General features: G+C 30.2%; 1 protein-coding gene across 15 annotated transcripts; it reads right to left on the bottom strand.

The window, feature by feature from the left end:
- Positions 1–988: 988 nt before the first annotated feature.
- Positions 989–13,490, bottom strand: LOC112705527 (multiple C2 domain and transmembrane region protein 7). Of its 15 annotated transcripts, XM_072200308.1 has the most exons (13): positions 12,883–13,490; positions 12,297–12,501; positions 12,018–12,092; positions 11,818–11,871; positions 11,169–11,560; positions 10,522–10,609; positions 10,125–10,250; positions 3,056–3,906; positions 2,748–2,799; positions 2,008–2,321; positions 1,815–1,928; positions 1,423–1,696; positions 989–1,306 (listed from the first exon to the last, which is right to left on the bottom strand). In XM_072200308.1, exons 9-12 carry the CDS (start codon positions 2,767–2,769, stop codon positions 1,589–1,591), a joined length of 558 nt encoding a protein of 185 aa, XP_072056409.1. In that variant the 5' UTR covers positions 2,770–2,799; positions 3,056–3,906; positions 10,125–10,250; positions 10,522–10,609; positions 11,169–11,560; positions 11,818–11,871; positions 12,018–12,092; positions 12,297–12,501; positions 12,883–13,490; the 3' UTR covers positions 989–1,306; positions 1,423–1,588. The 15 variants fall into 13 exon arrangements, with proteins under 15 accessions (XP_072056409.1, XP_072056395.1, XP_072056406.1 ...); XM_072200294.1 differs by having other exon boundaries at positions 3,195–3,906; positions 11,818–12,092; XM_072200305.1 differs by lacking the exon at positions 10,522–10,609 and having other exon boundaries at positions 2,891–3,906.
- Between the last annotated feature and the right edge of the window lie 3,648 nt (positions 13,491–17,138).

Raw genomic sequence — 17,138 nt, 5'->3', positions numbered from 1 at the left:
ATACAAACAGGCATAGATTCATATACAAGACTCCTTACATAATAACTTATAATATAATATACATATAAAACATACAATTCTTATCCCTCTTACAAACTTGTAATAACAAGGACGAGGGGAGAAAATATCTAATTAATACAACATCTTATAAACCAAACGCAGTATAACCCTTTTTAATGCTTCTTCATCCGGTTTCTGAAAAGGTAAAGTTGTAGGGGGGTGAGAACCTAACCACACGGTCTCACCACGCAGTTTCAAAGTTGTCATAAGAAGATATTTAATAAGAAAACTGTTTTCAAGCTCGGTGATTATCATTGCCTTATGAATCTTTTAAAAACCAGTAGGTAATCGTTCAAAACCTTTTCAAAGAAACGTTTAATCTATCAAAAATCTGAAACATTTCCTTTCTTATAAGAAAAAAATCTCAATCAGAAACCGATCACGCAATCAAACAATACAATCATTAATTCAGCACCAAAGTTTATTCTCAAATATAGCACGCCAGGACAAACACAGGCAAGATAGACAAGGAAAGCACAAGTAGGTAGCAGTTACAGCAAATAGTTCAAGTAGCAGTTAAGAACAGTTTAGCAATTAGGCAAACAAAAACAAGTTTAAACCCAAACAAAGCATATAAATGCATATGATGCATGTCTGTCCTATGGCTGATGAGTCTCATCTGTCCAGCCAACCCGACAAGTCTGAATTGTCCTTAGACTGTCCCCCGACGTGCATCTCCAAGAGTCTATGCATAGTTTTTTCTCAAATAATCAATATTGCTCAATGGGGGTAACATTTTCGAGAATTTATATAGTGTCCAGTCACACTTACGTCGTAGGGTCATCAGAGTATCGAGTTTTCAACCTGGTACATGTGGTGGCAAGCCACGGCACTTAATCTAGGGAACCTCGTATCTCAGATATTTCAAATTCATAAGCCACATAAATAATTCATTCATCATTCATCAATATCTAAGCCATTCTCAATATCATCATCATTCGTCAATCCATATCCCATTTCCAAATTCATTCAAAAATCATATTTCAAATCAATTCACATCATCCTTCTTTCCGTTAATCAACAATCTCAATTCAAAACATAATTCTTTCCCTTTTAAATAAATCAATTCGAAACAAATAACGTTTAAGAACTAAATCTTTTTAAACAATTACTTAAAACAAAACTTCCAGTTTTATAAAATTTCGGCAACATCTCCTCTAAAACTTGGATTCTACCACCCTGTTCGGGTCCCAACCAAACCAAACCAAACTTCCCGGGATGTACCAGCCTGAGATGTACCAGCTTCCTGGGATGAATAATGATACCAAATACACTCAAAATATGGATAAATAATTATCATAACTGTTCTAAATAATAAATTAAAATACAAGATACACTCAAAATATGGATAAATGATCATACCTGCTCTTCTATCTTAGAAACATCAATAGGAATTACTCCATGTGTCAATATATCAGTAGATATTGTGTTCCCTTCTAAATCCTCGTGTGTAATTGGTTCACGGATGATGTTTCCATAGCCATTCTTTCCCCTTTCTGTCCCCAAGAATTCTTAATTATATAATATTCTACCACTTTTCCTTTAATTTTTTTTTACCAGGTCCCACTACTAAAACAGAATGATAACTATTGTCTTTTAGGTCTTTTGCTCTAATGGAACCCTTATATATAGAATCCTACATTGTAAAAATACACAAAAAAATTAGATAAAAAATACAAAAAAATTTATATAGAATAAAATTAACATTAAAAAAATAGAGAAAAAAATTTATATAAATGTAAATTTATACTCACATTTTTTAGATTATAAAATGCTTGCGTTAACAAAAGAGTTGCAATTACAGGTTGTTTACCAACAGCTTCCCATATATCAGAAATTTCTTCCAAATTTCCCACCTTAAACTCGGCCTGCATAAATATATATAAGAAAATATTTTATTGCAATAAATAAAAACTATTAAACTAATAACAAAAATTAAATGGATACCTTTCTGTTGGGTGTGTTGCATTGTTTTTTTGCTATAAACTGGTTGCTATTACTCTCTTCTACACACCCATATTTAATCACCGATCTTAAAACTTCAATAGGTCTTGCTGAAAAACAACCACGTGGACCCACTGGACTAACTCCCATTTCTTCCAGGCATGTGCCGTCTTTCCCGAGTTGTTCTGCTTGATCATCCGTCAAATAATTATCCAACAAATCATGTGGTGAAACAGTAATATTTTCACCACTGGGTTTGTCAATTATATTGTACCGACTTTCAATAGCAGCAGCTACCACTATAGCCCAGCAGCACACTAAATTTAAAAGTTAATAGTTAATAAGTAATTTATATATATATACTTTTTAACCATACTAAAATAAATAAAATTCTAAAAAATAATATCATTATTATAAAACTTAAGAAAATCCAATATAGAAAATCCAATGCAGAATTTCAGCCATGTTTCTCTTTTGAATCAATGACAGCAAAATAACAAGTAAAACAGATTGGATTTATAACTCAATCTCAGCAAAAATCATTCTCAGCATAATTAATAAATTAAACTTAAAAAAGTTCATTTTATAACTCCATCTCAGCAGAATTAATTCAACATCAACCGACTGAATTCAAATAAAACTTAAGAAAATTAATATCTCAAAACTCAGCAGAATCATCAATAATATATCAAATGTCTATTCAGAACAAAACGAAGAAGAAAACAATATAATGCAATTCTTACGGCAATCCTTTTGATTCCTCATCTTTTCTGAAGCTTCCTTCCAATTATTGATCTGTAGTATGTTGTTGAGAATAAAGTTAATATCTCTCTCAAAATATCATTAAGAGGAAAAAACAATAATATTATCAGAAAAAAACTTTTACATCATTATTCATGACAGTTTTCTTTCTTTTGGGAGCCATAGTCCCGAAATAGCAATTGAGATTAAAAATCAATTTGATTTTCGGTTTTTTTGGTTCGGTTGATCGGTTTAGTTCGGTCCGGATCGGCTTTGAACACCCCTCCTCACAACTCCTACAAAAAGGTACCTCATTGGTTCAACAAGGTCATAGGTGCTGGGGCGCATGTTCCCACGTATAACTCTCCCACCAACAACTTGGCCCCCTCCAAGATAAGGGCTTGTCTCTTTCAATGCATAATCAAAAAGGAGAAGATGAACCTGCATACACGAATTTCGAAGGAGGCGGCATTCCAGATTTCATCTCATGTGTCATATAGTTTGAACTCGGCTTGGCAGCTGCTGAAGAAGAAGATTGATGCTGTTTTTCTTCATTTGGTTTGGCAACTGTATGAAATGTGTGCCTTGAGTCATTTTTCTTTCGAGAAAACACATTCAGTATTGAACTTGTGAATGATGGTGTTTGATCTTGAACAGTGTGTTGATCTGTATTAGTAACTGGTTCTAAATCAGGAAGAGGACTTGAGGACTTAATTGAAGGGTCATCAGTAACAAATACTTTCAAGCCAAGCTCTCCTTTTACGCGGGAAAAAACAACTTTCTTTTCCAAAGGGTAGTGAAGAACAGCAGCATCTGCATACGGGACAAATGATGTTGCAGTGAGGTGGACCTTGCCAAGGAACACTTTGGAACCGGTGGATTTGTTATAGTGGTAGACGCAGGCGGTAAGAGTGAGGTTTGGCAATCTGCTTGGATCAGTAATGTTGAAGTAGAATTTCTCATTCCAAACTGGACTCAGATCTTTATCCTTAGTGGTTGTTCGAAATTCCTGACCATCAAAGTGAAGTTCCACAAAGGAACTACATGAACCTTGGCCATCTTTTGGCATAAGGTCATGAGCACCTGTAACCTCCACCCCAAGCTTGAGATTGCTCATCTCCAATTAGCAGCTTCCACTAAAATTATGACAACCTTATATACCTAAAAATGAAATAAACAGATGAGGTTGAAAAGTCTATAGTCTCATATATAAATTTATAACCCTAATATTACATATATATGTATTTGCACAACATTCTCAACTATCTGCCACTAGCAATGTGTTTAATGAGTAATGAAATAGCAAGCATCCATAGCAACTGTAAGACTTTGATTGTTCTAGTTGGCTTAAGGAATCGGATTAATGTATAGCTAGCTAAGGGGCAGAAGAATTCACAATTATCATTCAGGGGAAGTAAACAATTGTTTAAGTTAGAGTATCAATATCAATTTCTTTTTACACTTCCAATGGATAAAACAAGTCCTTGAATAACAAGAGGTTTTGCTTCAAATATGTAGATATAAACTAAAATCTTGCTAAAAGCATAAGAATTCATGTGAGTGACTGAGTGTAAGTATTTTGCCAGTGTGAAGTAAAGCTATATAAGTCAACAATTATGATTCAGTTGGTTCCTACCTACCTATATAGACAAAAGGGCAGCATGAAAGGGACCCAGAACATAAAAATAAAGGAGGTTGATATTATCAGAGAGAGAAAGAGAGTAATTCGTAAAGTTCAAGCAAGAAAGAGGTAGACTCCAAAAGCATCAAACCTTAACCTACCAGTCCCACAAATTTGTCCTTTTCCCTTCATGAACAAAAAAAAAGGCAATACAAGAATCAAAAGGGAAACATACTGGATACTTTCAACTCTACAAACAGATGATAAAAGTATTCCCTAAATTCTGCTAAAAAAGAACACTTAATCATAGTAGAGGCTGATGTATACCAACATTATTTTTTTTGTGAAAGTCACGATCTCAGTATCCCCAAGGGTCACTATTTTATGTTATTCTAGGATCTGAGTTCCAAAGGTTCATATTATTGTTAGTACTCCCAGCTGATCTAGTTATACAAAACTTTTTCCAAAATTTATACATAAAAAAATAGATAATAAGCTAGCAGAAGCCTTTTCCTTTGATAAACTTCACCTAAAAGTTCCCATACAAAAAAAGAGAGAATTTATTTGCTCATTTATGAGAAGCCCAGAAGGAAAACAGTATCTGCATGGCCAAAATTCCAATGAAAATAGCAGATTTGAGTAAAAAAGTTTAAGCTTATAACTTTTAAGACACAGAAAGGTTTTATCAAAACTTGAATAAAACCCAAAACAGAATATCAGAAAAACAATCCACATACCCAGATAAGAAAATCATACAAAGGTTGCAAATAGACCAAAATCAAAGATGACGAACAAGAAAATGGTGATTCTGGAAACGTACCTGAGCTTTTGATTAAGCTGAAGAAGAACAGAACAAAATGGCAAAAATATTTTTTCTTCTTTTTCCTTCTCTTTTTCTTTTTGGAGCTTGAAGGTTTAGTAACAGCAGAAAGAGGGTTATAACTTATAATTTATAAACTAGAGTATGGCCCGCGCTGCGCGCGAGTCATGTAGTTAATTTATTTAAAAAGATTTAAGTGTATTGATACATTAATAAATTAATACTTTTAATTATTAATTTTAATTAAAAAATCTATAATATATAAATTAAAAATAGCAGTTAAAATTATTAGTATACTAATGATTTAGATATGTTTAAAAACTTTTTAATTTATTTTATTATAGTAATGTATATAAATAGTTAATTTATCAAAAAAATAATATATATATTGATTAAAAAAATTTGTTAAACATATGAGTGATTAAAAAGATAAATATATAAAATGTAAAGTAGTTAATATCTTTTAAGATTTTAAGTAATATTATTAATTTACACTTTTGTTATTTAGTTAGTAATATTTAGAATACATTTTAACTAAATATGTAAAAAAATCTAATAATATGTGTTTTAAGTATCAGTAATTAAAAAATATCAACATTTATTTATATCCGATCTAATCTTTTGTTACATTCAGTCATGTGCTTTAGTTTGGGCCTGACCAATTTAAAATATTAAATGTATCAAAATGTCAGATTAATTCAAGAGTAAAATTTTAAAGAAAGACTAATTGATGTAATAAAAATAATTAAATTTGACTAAAGAAACTCTATTGAAGCCACCTAATATGATACGTGTTGATCACTTAAGAAACTAAAATACATGTGTTTGTATACACACTAAACACAATTCTTTAATTAAAATTTGATGGCACATATGTATCCATTTAATATCTGTGCATATAAAAATTAGAGTATCAAACTCCACCTTTACCAAATCACCAACATTTAATAGCCATATCTTCGCACACCTAAAGTGGGCAATTTGCATTGAATTCTATTGAATCTCTACAACTTCTGATAATACTTTTCTATTCTGTATTAGAAAATGGTCTTAATCCATTTTTCTATTCGAAGAAAAATGTATGAAGTTTGTCGCTGAATGAATTTGTTGTTGTGGAGTGGATACGGTTATCTACAAAAATTTTTCTTCTGCATTCCACCATCAACGACAGAAGTGGTTTGCAAATGAAAATAGAAGGCTAAAGTCTGAAAATTTATTTGTCAGAATTTATAATTTTGTTTTAATAAAGTTTGTTATACTCTTTTGTTCAATTGAATTATTTTTTATTTTTTAGGTAGCTCTTCATGCCAATATACATGATAATGCTGGTGAATGGGAGCAAAATAAAGGTGAGTATTTTTATTCTCAAAGCTTATTAGTGAAAATGATTTTTATTTTTTTAATTAAGTTCCAACCGTTGAGATTTTTTTTCATAACAATCGAATTAAAATTTGATATGACTAAGCAATTAGTTGTTGATAAATAAGTGCATAAAGGTTGATAGAGGATTTCAATTTCTATAGTATAACTAAATAAATATTTTTCTTTTGATGCATGTCAAAGAAAAGACTAATGACAAAGAAGTCTCTCTTTAATTGATTCTAATTTGATATAACAATTATCAGAATATTGTTCTATGTGAACTAAGGACTAATCTTAATTATCAAGTAAGAAACTCTCATCATAATATATGATTGAGTTGGATAAATACAAATTTAATTGTAATTCACATTTTTGATGGATTTTATTTTTACTTCTTTTTTACACTTTTCTTGTTGCTAATGATTTAGTGCCCGCGCTATGCGCGGTTTATGTATTTAACTATTCATCGTATTATATAATTGAATTATTATATATATAAATATATAAATAAATTGTGAAATGGAATGATATGATTTAATAAGAATAAATTTTAAAAACAATGACTCAAAATTGACTCCAAATTAAATATTATTTCGTATAAGTTAATAATTGGTATAATGTATACATTAAAATATTCGTTAGATCGATGATTTCGATTCATAGAAAATTCATTCAAGTAAATGGTCTAATTTATATAAAGTATATTAATAAAATAATTAACAATTTGAAAATATTAGTTAACGTTATTGCACATGTATCATTTGAAAAAAAATTAAAGGACAGTAGATTTTTGTATTTGAAATAATTTTAATATTTAATAAGAAATAATTATTCAAAAGAATTATAAGCTTTTTGTTACGTCAACTAAAAAAAATAATTTTTAAGTTGATATATTTTAATAAGAGTAAAATGTATTTTTTATTTTTAAAATTTTTTAAAAGTTAATCAAATATTTAAAATTTTAATTTATTTTAATTTTATCTTAAAAGTATAGACTTGACAATTAAAATTTTTAAAAAAATTATGATCTATCCAATAATAATATATGACAACCATATTTGATTAACTTGTGTTAAGAATTATTTTTGTTAACTTTTTGTTAAATTAGTTCAAAATTTAATAAAAAAATAGTAATTAAGAATATATTTAATGTAAATTAAAAATTGTTGAGATAAAAATAAATTAAAATAAAATAAAATCTTTTTAAAAAAATTTACATATTTTAAAAATAAAAAATATATTTTAATTTTTTTAATTTATTTTTTTTGTTTGATAACTATATTATAACTTTCTAATAATTGGTCAACTAAATATTTAAATTTATTATAATACTATATATACTAATTGAATTAGAGAAGATCATAACTCTCGCTTAAAAATCATTTTCAAACTTATTGTCATGAATAAAATATTTTAATAATAATAAAAAAACGTATCTTTCTCTTTTCCACTCCCACTTGTATATACAGATATACACACATTTATTATTACTACCATTCAAATTTAAATTGGCACCTAACTTTTCACCAATCAAAAAAAAGATGTGTGCCATGGCTTTCTGGGAAAGTAGAGAGTCAGAGAAAGGAAAGTTATTGGAAAGGAGTCAAGCACTTATTATATCTTGACATGAGACATGTGCCATGGCAACACACAAATATGTGTGCATTTTTTCTGTGTACTTTTTTTTTTCCTTTTAAGTTTCACTAATTTTTTTATGTTATCTTATTATTATATATAATACACCCAAAAATATTATATTATATTATATTATATTATATTATATTATATTATATTATATATAGTTCTAAAAGAAAGATGATAATTATAACTTCTAAATTTGATACTATTTTCCTACTCTTGTCTGATATTTTTTAAATTATCATTTATTTTTTACTATTTTATTTTCTATAATGATAGGAGTATTTTTTATTATAACAATAATTTAGAAATACCATATAGAGAAAGTAGCATTTTATCATTTTATTTTATCACAAAATAATTCTTAATGTTATTATTATTTATCTAATAGGATTATTATCATCTAAATTTTAATCGAATGAGAATTTTACGAAGAGAGTAAGTATCATACCTAGCATATGAAGCAATATGTGGTGATATTATTATTATGATTATGATAAATTAATCTGATTAAAAATAAGATAACTTAGGAAAAAAGGGGAAAAAAATAGTGTGTGGGGTGTGTGACGAGGATGTATGATGTATTGGATTTGTCCGGTAGTTGTAACAGGGAAATGCGGCAGCAAGCATTATGATTTATGAGAAAAACTCTGAACAACACACAACACATGTTATTGGATGCCTGTGCCCCACAGGCCCACACCCCACCTTTCTACTACAACTTTGTTTTTACAATTTTCTCTATTTTCTCTTGAATTTTCAGAACCTAGATTTTAATTTTACTAGTGCATCGACCCGTGCGTTGCACGGGATGGCACAAAAATAATAATAAAATATTAGATATATTATATATATATGTTAATTAAAACTTAAAGATAACTTAAATAATAAAAAACTATTAACTAATATATATAATAATTAATTTTTATAATACATAAATTATTTTTTATAATAATTTAATTTATGTAATTTCATAAACTAATAAAAATAAAAAAATACTAAGATCTTATGTTTTCTTTAAACATATCTTATATTATTCTCAATTAAGTTGTTCTTGCTTTAAACTCCAAATATTTAGTTTCAAAATTTATATAACTTGAACTCTATTATTAAATACAAAAAAAATAAATTTTATAGTAATGTAAATTATCTATTCATTTTTTAAATTTTTAATATTTAAACATATCTTATATTATTATATTATTCTCAGTTAAGTTGTCCTTGCTTTAAACTCCAAACATTTAGTTTCAAAATTTATATAACTTGAACCCTATTATTAAATACAAAAAAAATAAATTTTATAGTAATATAAATTATCTATTCATTTTTTAAATTTTTAATAATGAAATGATCAATCTGTATATCAAAAATATATTAGAAAAATAAGTCTTCCAACTATTATTTAGGGTGTAGTATTCAAATGAATTAAGCAAAGAAAAATTTAACATCCCCGACCATTTTATCTCTAAAATTATTAACATTTAAGTGTCTCGTTTTGTTTGACATGATGTCATTTTCTTTATTATTCGACATCATGTTATTTTCTTTATTAAATCACGTTCTTGTAGCATCCGACTCATGTCATTTTTCTTATTAAATCATGTTCTCGTAGCATCACAACAAATAGATGCTGAAATATATGTCTAAGGCTAATTAGAATTCCAATTAAAAAAGATGGCTTTCAACCTGTTGTTTCTTAATTCAAACACATAAAAACACAAAGAATTAGACTTTATCTCAAGGTATTGTTCTTATGAAAGCAGTTCACACACAAATCATCTATACTTACTGAAAATTAACGTAAACTCAACCGAGCGATCATAATTAATACAATGCTACCTACCTAACACATATATGAGACCAAGAAGTCAACCATGTCTTAAAACTCAAAAAATTAAATTTCCGTTGAAAATAACAGATTGGCAAAAGATATCCTACCGATATATCTGACTCCAACAGAGTTTCAGTACTATGAGCATCCCAAAAGTTTCTCATTAATACGGAACAGGCTCCCACGAATACACCTCCAACGTTATTAAGTGAAACTGGAAGGGTATGCGCGATCTGTAGGAGAACAAAATTTAACCAAATGAAGAACAAATTTAAAAGAGGAAAAACTGATCAGCTACACACTAATTTTAAATTAGTTGTACATCACAAACACAACCTTGAGAAACTTTTCTCTAACAGATTTTTTTGTTTTTTCTTTTTTTGCATTACTTGATGATCTTCATTACAGATTGACATGAGTACCTCGTTAGAAGGAAGGTGATAATGAAATTTGAGTTTGTGATTTATATAAGAACATATAAATCATGTTTATCAACAACCGTACCTCATAAAGAAAACGGGCTACATCACTTAAAAGAAACATGCTAATAGATTGCCCAATGTCCACAGCAAATAATCGTTTCATTTGAAATCTACAACAGCAAGAAAACTCTAACAGTAAACTGAAAATCTAAAAGAAATATGGTTGAATAAAATACCTGCCCAATGATTCCCCCAAATAATAGCACACACCAAGTCTAGAAAGAAGAACATAATCATATATTATGTGAATAGTTTCCTCCCTATTTTATATTATATTGTAACAATATTAATTCAAAATATGATGGACCCAATAGTAAGCACAGAAAGAAGAACATAATCATATAGTAAAGTTAACATATATGTGGAATTTTCAAAGTTTTCTAAGGTACAAATTGCCCTAAAGCTAATTAGTTCCTTCACCTAAGAAGAAGGAGAACCTGGAACCAACTCAAATTTATATTAAACATGACATCAACGACAACAAAATCGCTCTTATACTTGATAGAGGCTAGTAGTGACATGTACTAATTCAGTATTGACGGGTTAACATAAACATAGAATTAACAAAGTTTCCTTTGAAAGCAACAAAGCTGAAATGGGTCGCGGAAAAAAGAATTTTGACCCAATTTTAGAAGAGAAAAGACCCAAAAAATGAGAATTGAAACTCACTAACGTTGGGCAGCCTGTTGCAAAATGCCCACAGATGCCTATGGTTGTAGCATCTGCCGCTGGCACAAATGCCGCCGCGGAACCTGCCTCTGCATCTGCCTCCTCCCTGGTTGCTTACCTTGACCCATTCCACAATGTGCTTTAGCATGCAGGACTGTCATCACATCCTCCCCCTTATTCACCACTGTGATAAACTCCACGGCGACCAGTCAGAGCCATGCTGCCTTAGACTCCTCCACCACCATAGCCGCTGTCGCCACCGCTTCAACCTTTGTAACCTTTACCACCACCGCGACGACTTCGCTGAAGGTTGGAGCCATCGGGTACAGTGACATCAACTGCCTTCAAACTCTATAATCTCCACCTTCAGGGGAGATTAGGAACAAAAAGAACTGAAGAAGAAAAAGAAATTGGAAAATAGTATCAGTGAACCGAGAAACGGACTGAAGAGGAAGAGGAAATGACCCAAAAATCGAGAATTGAAACTACCTCCCTGAAGAGTGAAGAACATAGCCAAACTTGAGAGGAAGGAGGATGGATAAGGTAATAATAAGCAGTAGAATAATAATAAGGAAAAGCAAAGAACAAATTTAAGCAATTGAACAAAAAGAGAACTAATAAAGACACAATAGAGTGGGTGGATGCAAACCTTCCACAATAGCTACACAGGAAGAACTTCTTTTGCCTTAGTTCCTAAATTACTCTGAAAATACAAAAGCCAGGACTTCAAATACTAAAGGAAAAATGAATAATTCATGCTGCATTACTTTGAAATCTGATTTAGTTTTGTATATTGGATGTAAATTGAATATAAGAGAGAAAGAGGTTAATGAAATTTAAGCAAAATACAAATAGAATCCCGGCAACAACAATGAGGTTCTGGATTTTTTTGCATTAACAGCTCCACACCAGACAAAGACGCCTCTGCACAACAACAATAACATTTCAAATCTTACCGAGATTAGAACATATAAATCAGATCAAATAATAAGGAACACACTTAACTTCATCATAGAAGGTACAGTTTATATAAAAAATAATATTAAAGGAAACAAAGAGGAGTATGAGTAGGGATAAATTTAGAAATCTTATATATACTTTCATTTGAAGAAGACCACTACTACTTACATAAGCACTTAAGCAGAGCATACAGAATCATCGCACCAAGACCGTTGCTGGCCGCTTCCGGCACTGCAACTGTGACTTATCTTCCGTGGCATCTATCGCCATCGGAATCATCTCAGCCGCACCAAATTGCATGCCCATTGTTGTCGACTCCAGTATGCATCTCTCGCTCCTCCATGTCGTGTCTCTACTTCTTTCCTCTGCTTCCCTGCAACAAAACCGTGCCATAATACCATCAAGAACTCTCCGCTTGACAAAGAGAAAAAAAATAAAAGAAAAAAAGTGATGCAGAGAGATATATAGATCTAGGAGAGAAAGACATGAGAGAAGATAGAGAAAAAAAGATGGTTATGGTAAGAAGAAAATCGAAAGTTGATTATCCGAGAGATGGATTGAATGCTTGATAAGGTTGTGCATATTTAAAATTCAAATTTCAATTTCAAATTACATGCAGATTTAATCAGAATTAAAATTTGAAAAAATTGTAAAAGGACGTACATCAGGAACGTCTTGAAATTTGAAAATGAAGATGAACAGGGGAAATAACCTAGATAGAAAGATAAAGAAAAATATAAAAATGTCATATTACTGTTGTGCTCTCTTTCATAGCGTCACTGCATGTGTTCTATGTGGCGGCGCGACTCAGTACTTTCCATCGATTTGCTCTCTTCCGTCGCTGCCTCCTCCGTATCCATCATCACATCATGGATGACCATCACAAACTCCACCGCCCCTACTACAACACCACCGCCATATTATGATCCACAACCATAGCGGTTGCAACCTCATTCACCGCCGTAACTCTTCCTTGGTGCGTACATGAACTCTATAATCTCCACCTCTAACTTAAATTAAGAAGATTATACAAAAATAAAATCAGTGAACTGAGGACAAAAAAAAAAGAAGAGGAACTGAAGGTGAAAAAGATGAAGGAGAAGAATCGAAGAAGAGGAGGAAGAGATAAAACTGAAAACAAAGAATGGATAGAATTCCCTTTTTTTTAATTTTGATTTTGAATTCAAAATTCGAATTTTGAAATTTCAGATTGTGTACATGTAAAGCAAACAGAAAACAGAGGATAAAAAATTCAGACACAATATTCAGAAGAGTAGTGAAAATGTGGAATGAGGATGATTTGATAATGGGGTGTTATTATAATAAAGATCATACATTAAAAATTTGAAAAAAATCTGGAGCAAGCCACGTTGGATTTCCACTAACGCATAAACCTTCTTTTAAAGGATTGTTATAGGATTTCTTTTTATGAATTTAATTCAATTCTTTCTGCACATTATTTATCTACTTTTTCTTTTTAAATTTAATAAGAAAAATATTCTTTATGGAATAAGAAATGTCTATTTTCAGACATTTTGCTTCTTTTCTTATATTATTAACTATTATATTACAGCCTGGCCCACTTTAGTTTCATGTTTTAAATAAATAAATAAGTAAAAAATAATATAGGACAAATTATTTTTGTTGTTTCTGCCCATTCTTCCAACCGTAACTTTCTCTTTTCACTTCAGTTTTTTACTAAGACATAAAAGAGGGTTTAAATACTAGTACATATAATACATTTTGGAGAGTACTTTCATAAAAACACTAAAATATCATTTTTTGTTAAAATATTTACATATAGGAAAAGTATAGGGTACCAATATATTATCTGCCAACTTATTGCCAACAATGATTAGTTATTATATTTTAAATACATATATAAAGAGACACATTCAAAAATATATCTATAAAGACACTTCTATTAAAACACAGTTATAAAAAAGATATTTTTATTAGACACATCCACAAAGACACTTTCATTAAACACAATTATAAATAAGAATTGGCAGATGTTGACAGAAATGGTGTTGGTAACGTAACGGGATTGTTACATATATTATGATATTATTAGACATTTTTATTAAATTGGTTAATAATTTAATTTTTAATAAATCATAATAAAATCGATTTATTATAACAACAAATAATAAATTTAATTGTCCGCATTATAATTATTAGACCTAATTTAATCTGATGGATTTACATAATTTAAATCGAATCATGTTTAATTTTTTTTATAAAAACATAAATATATCCCTGATTTTTGTTTTTTTTTTAAAAAAAACTATGATCTAATGAGTTACGTAAATTGATCGGTTCGATCGAATCTAATAACAATTAGGTTTATTGTTATTATTATAAAAAAATTGGTTTTATTTTAATTTATTAAAAAATTTAAAAATAACTGATTCATTAATACGTTCAATAATAATGTAATATATAAGTATCTTTAAAAAAAATATTTTAAGAATATTTATTATTACAACAAAAATATATTACTATTAATTAGTCAATAGATCTTAATCTAAATTCTTTTTCTTTTTCTTCTTCTTTTCCAACTTCTTAGTCCTCTTCTTCATGCATGCCATCTTGCTAAAGCTATAACATGGATCGTGTGTGTTTATATATAGTTTCTATGTAATTTTATCCTATATATAGTTTCTATGTAAAACATTTGTTTAAATATATACAATTTATATGTTGAAGAGGTGGGAAACAAAAAAAGAGTGAAGAAGAATGCTAGGAATCAAAATAAGAGAGTGTGTGTGTAAAACTTAGTTGGAAATTAACGGAAGAACTTCAATTCACGCAAGTTCTAATTCTAATATTTAAACCTTTTTTTTATTGATAAAAAATATAAGAAAAAAGAAGTATCCTCTAACTGCCACGTACGTGTGGCTAGAATATTATTCTTTTGAAATAGAAAATTCAGAAAATTAAGGTTGGTAACACGTTTTTAGTGGCGACAATTTGACAAGTCATTGTTATCCTGACTCTTGTTGCATCGATTGTTATTAAAATATTAGAATAAAGGACATTTTTGTTTTTGACTTTTTTTTTTTTGGATATTTTCGTTCTCAAGAAATGAAAAATACATTTAAGTATCTCACCCCAAAAAATGTGGACATTTCAATCTTTCCATCGAATTCAGGCATTTGGACGGGAAAAAAAAGTCTGACCTGGTAGAAGTGGCGCTGACTTGGCCGTTACGGAGGCCACGTGGCAGGGAGCATTTCGAAACAGGACATATAAGTCTCTAAAGACAAAAACGACGCCGTTTTGTAACCTCCCCCAATCTTTCAAATTTCTCTGTCCTTTTCTTCTTCCTTCATCCTTTTTCCCTTCCATTCTTCTTCCTCGGCCCCTGTCTCCATTACCGCCGCACAGTTGCGCCTACGTCAGCCACGATCAACGCTTGCGACCTCCTCCTTCCTCTCTTTTGAGTGATCCTCAATCTCATACCCATTAATGGATGCTTCCTAATCAGGACAACCTTTTCGGATAATGGATCTTCGATGCTACAAACATCAAAATAATTAGGGTAATCGGCCAAAAGAGTCTTTACATAATCATGAGGAAGATCCAGATCCCATTTTAGCTTCTCAATTACATAAAGTGGCAATTTTCCCATACCAGCAAGCATCAGAAGCCTTGCAATCCTATGAACAATGTCTACACAGTTAATGAGACATTTGTGGATATCCATTTCTTCTTTGTGTAGACATAAAGCATGAGGTGTGAGTTTAACATGTGGAGGGAAGCCACGATCTAGTTGGAATTGCATGAAAATACAATGATACTTGTCTATAAATTTGGTGGTTGTCATGGAAAGGTTGAGGGGTTCTTTCAATAAAGAAGCATTGTATAAGGAGAGGGATTTGGAAGTAGATGAAACTATTTCATTCTTGAAGGAAAGGGCCTGTTTAAAATCTTTCTTTTTAAGGATTGCATTCAACTATGTTGACCAAAGGACAAAACATCCGGCACAAACTTTTGTGCCATTCAACTATGTTCTATTTTAATAGAATGCTACAGCATTGCCTAATCCACTGGAATAAGACTTAATTGTTTTTGTCAACTGTGTTCAATTAAACCCTAATCTACTCAAATTTGTGTAAACATAACCTACGGAAGAATTCTCAAATTATAGAAAAATTGCAGCAGGTGAAGGGAGTGGGCCAAGTTAAGCTGTAAGGATCATATGTGTAGTTGAAATATTTAGTATGACAGTTAGCAACATCACAACATCCCCTTCCCAATGCAGCAAACAAAACTTTTCTAAAATTCGACAGCATCTCAGTAGTACATAGTACATTTCACAAAGTCAAACAAATAATGAATTCAACAGTCAATTACAGGTAGAGAGTGTAGATCAAATAATCAAGTCTCACTGAATCAAAATTGAAGTTCAATATGCATTAAGAACTCAGCATCACTAAGCAAGAACAAAAACAAGTAACATGAACCATAATCAAGCATAGTGAAAATCAAGTAGCACAATCAACATAAGTATAGCACAATGGCTTGAAATACAACACAGAGAACAAAAGCACCAGATTCAAGTAGCAATTCTCATCAAGTTCAACAATTATATCAAAAGTAAATTACATGAAACCTAACAAAAGTGCATCATTGAATCAAAGGAATTAGCTCATTTTAAAATAGAGATGTGGCATCAGACAGCAAAATGAGCACATAAGAGTACATTGTTAACCAAAACAGGCAATGAGAATTTACACAGAACATCAGTCTCAGCAATTTCCATTAACCAACCATAATCCTAACAACTCAAGAACAATTGAACAAACTAAATATAATGAACTACAAACAGTGATTGCACAGACAACAGCATTAAGCAAGCAAGACTTAATCCACTATTCACACTAGATTCTCTAACAACCTAATGTAACTAACTAATCTAACCAAATTGAAATTAACTAAACAAAACTAACTAAACAATATTAATTAACTAATTGCAATAACAGAGTGAATTAAACAGAGAGAAAG

The sequence above is a fragment of the Arachis hypogaea genome, chromosome 8 (assembly GCF_003086295.3).
Source record: "Arachis hypogaea cultivar Tifrunner chromosome 8, arahy.Tifrunner.gnm2.J5K5, whole genome shotgun sequence".
Lineage (NCBI taxonomy): Eukaryota > Viridiplantae > Streptophyta > Magnoliopsida > Fabales > Fabaceae > Arachis > Arachis hypogaea.
Note: the sequence above shows the minus strand (reverse complement) of the source record. Positions and strands in the feature narration are given on the sequence as shown.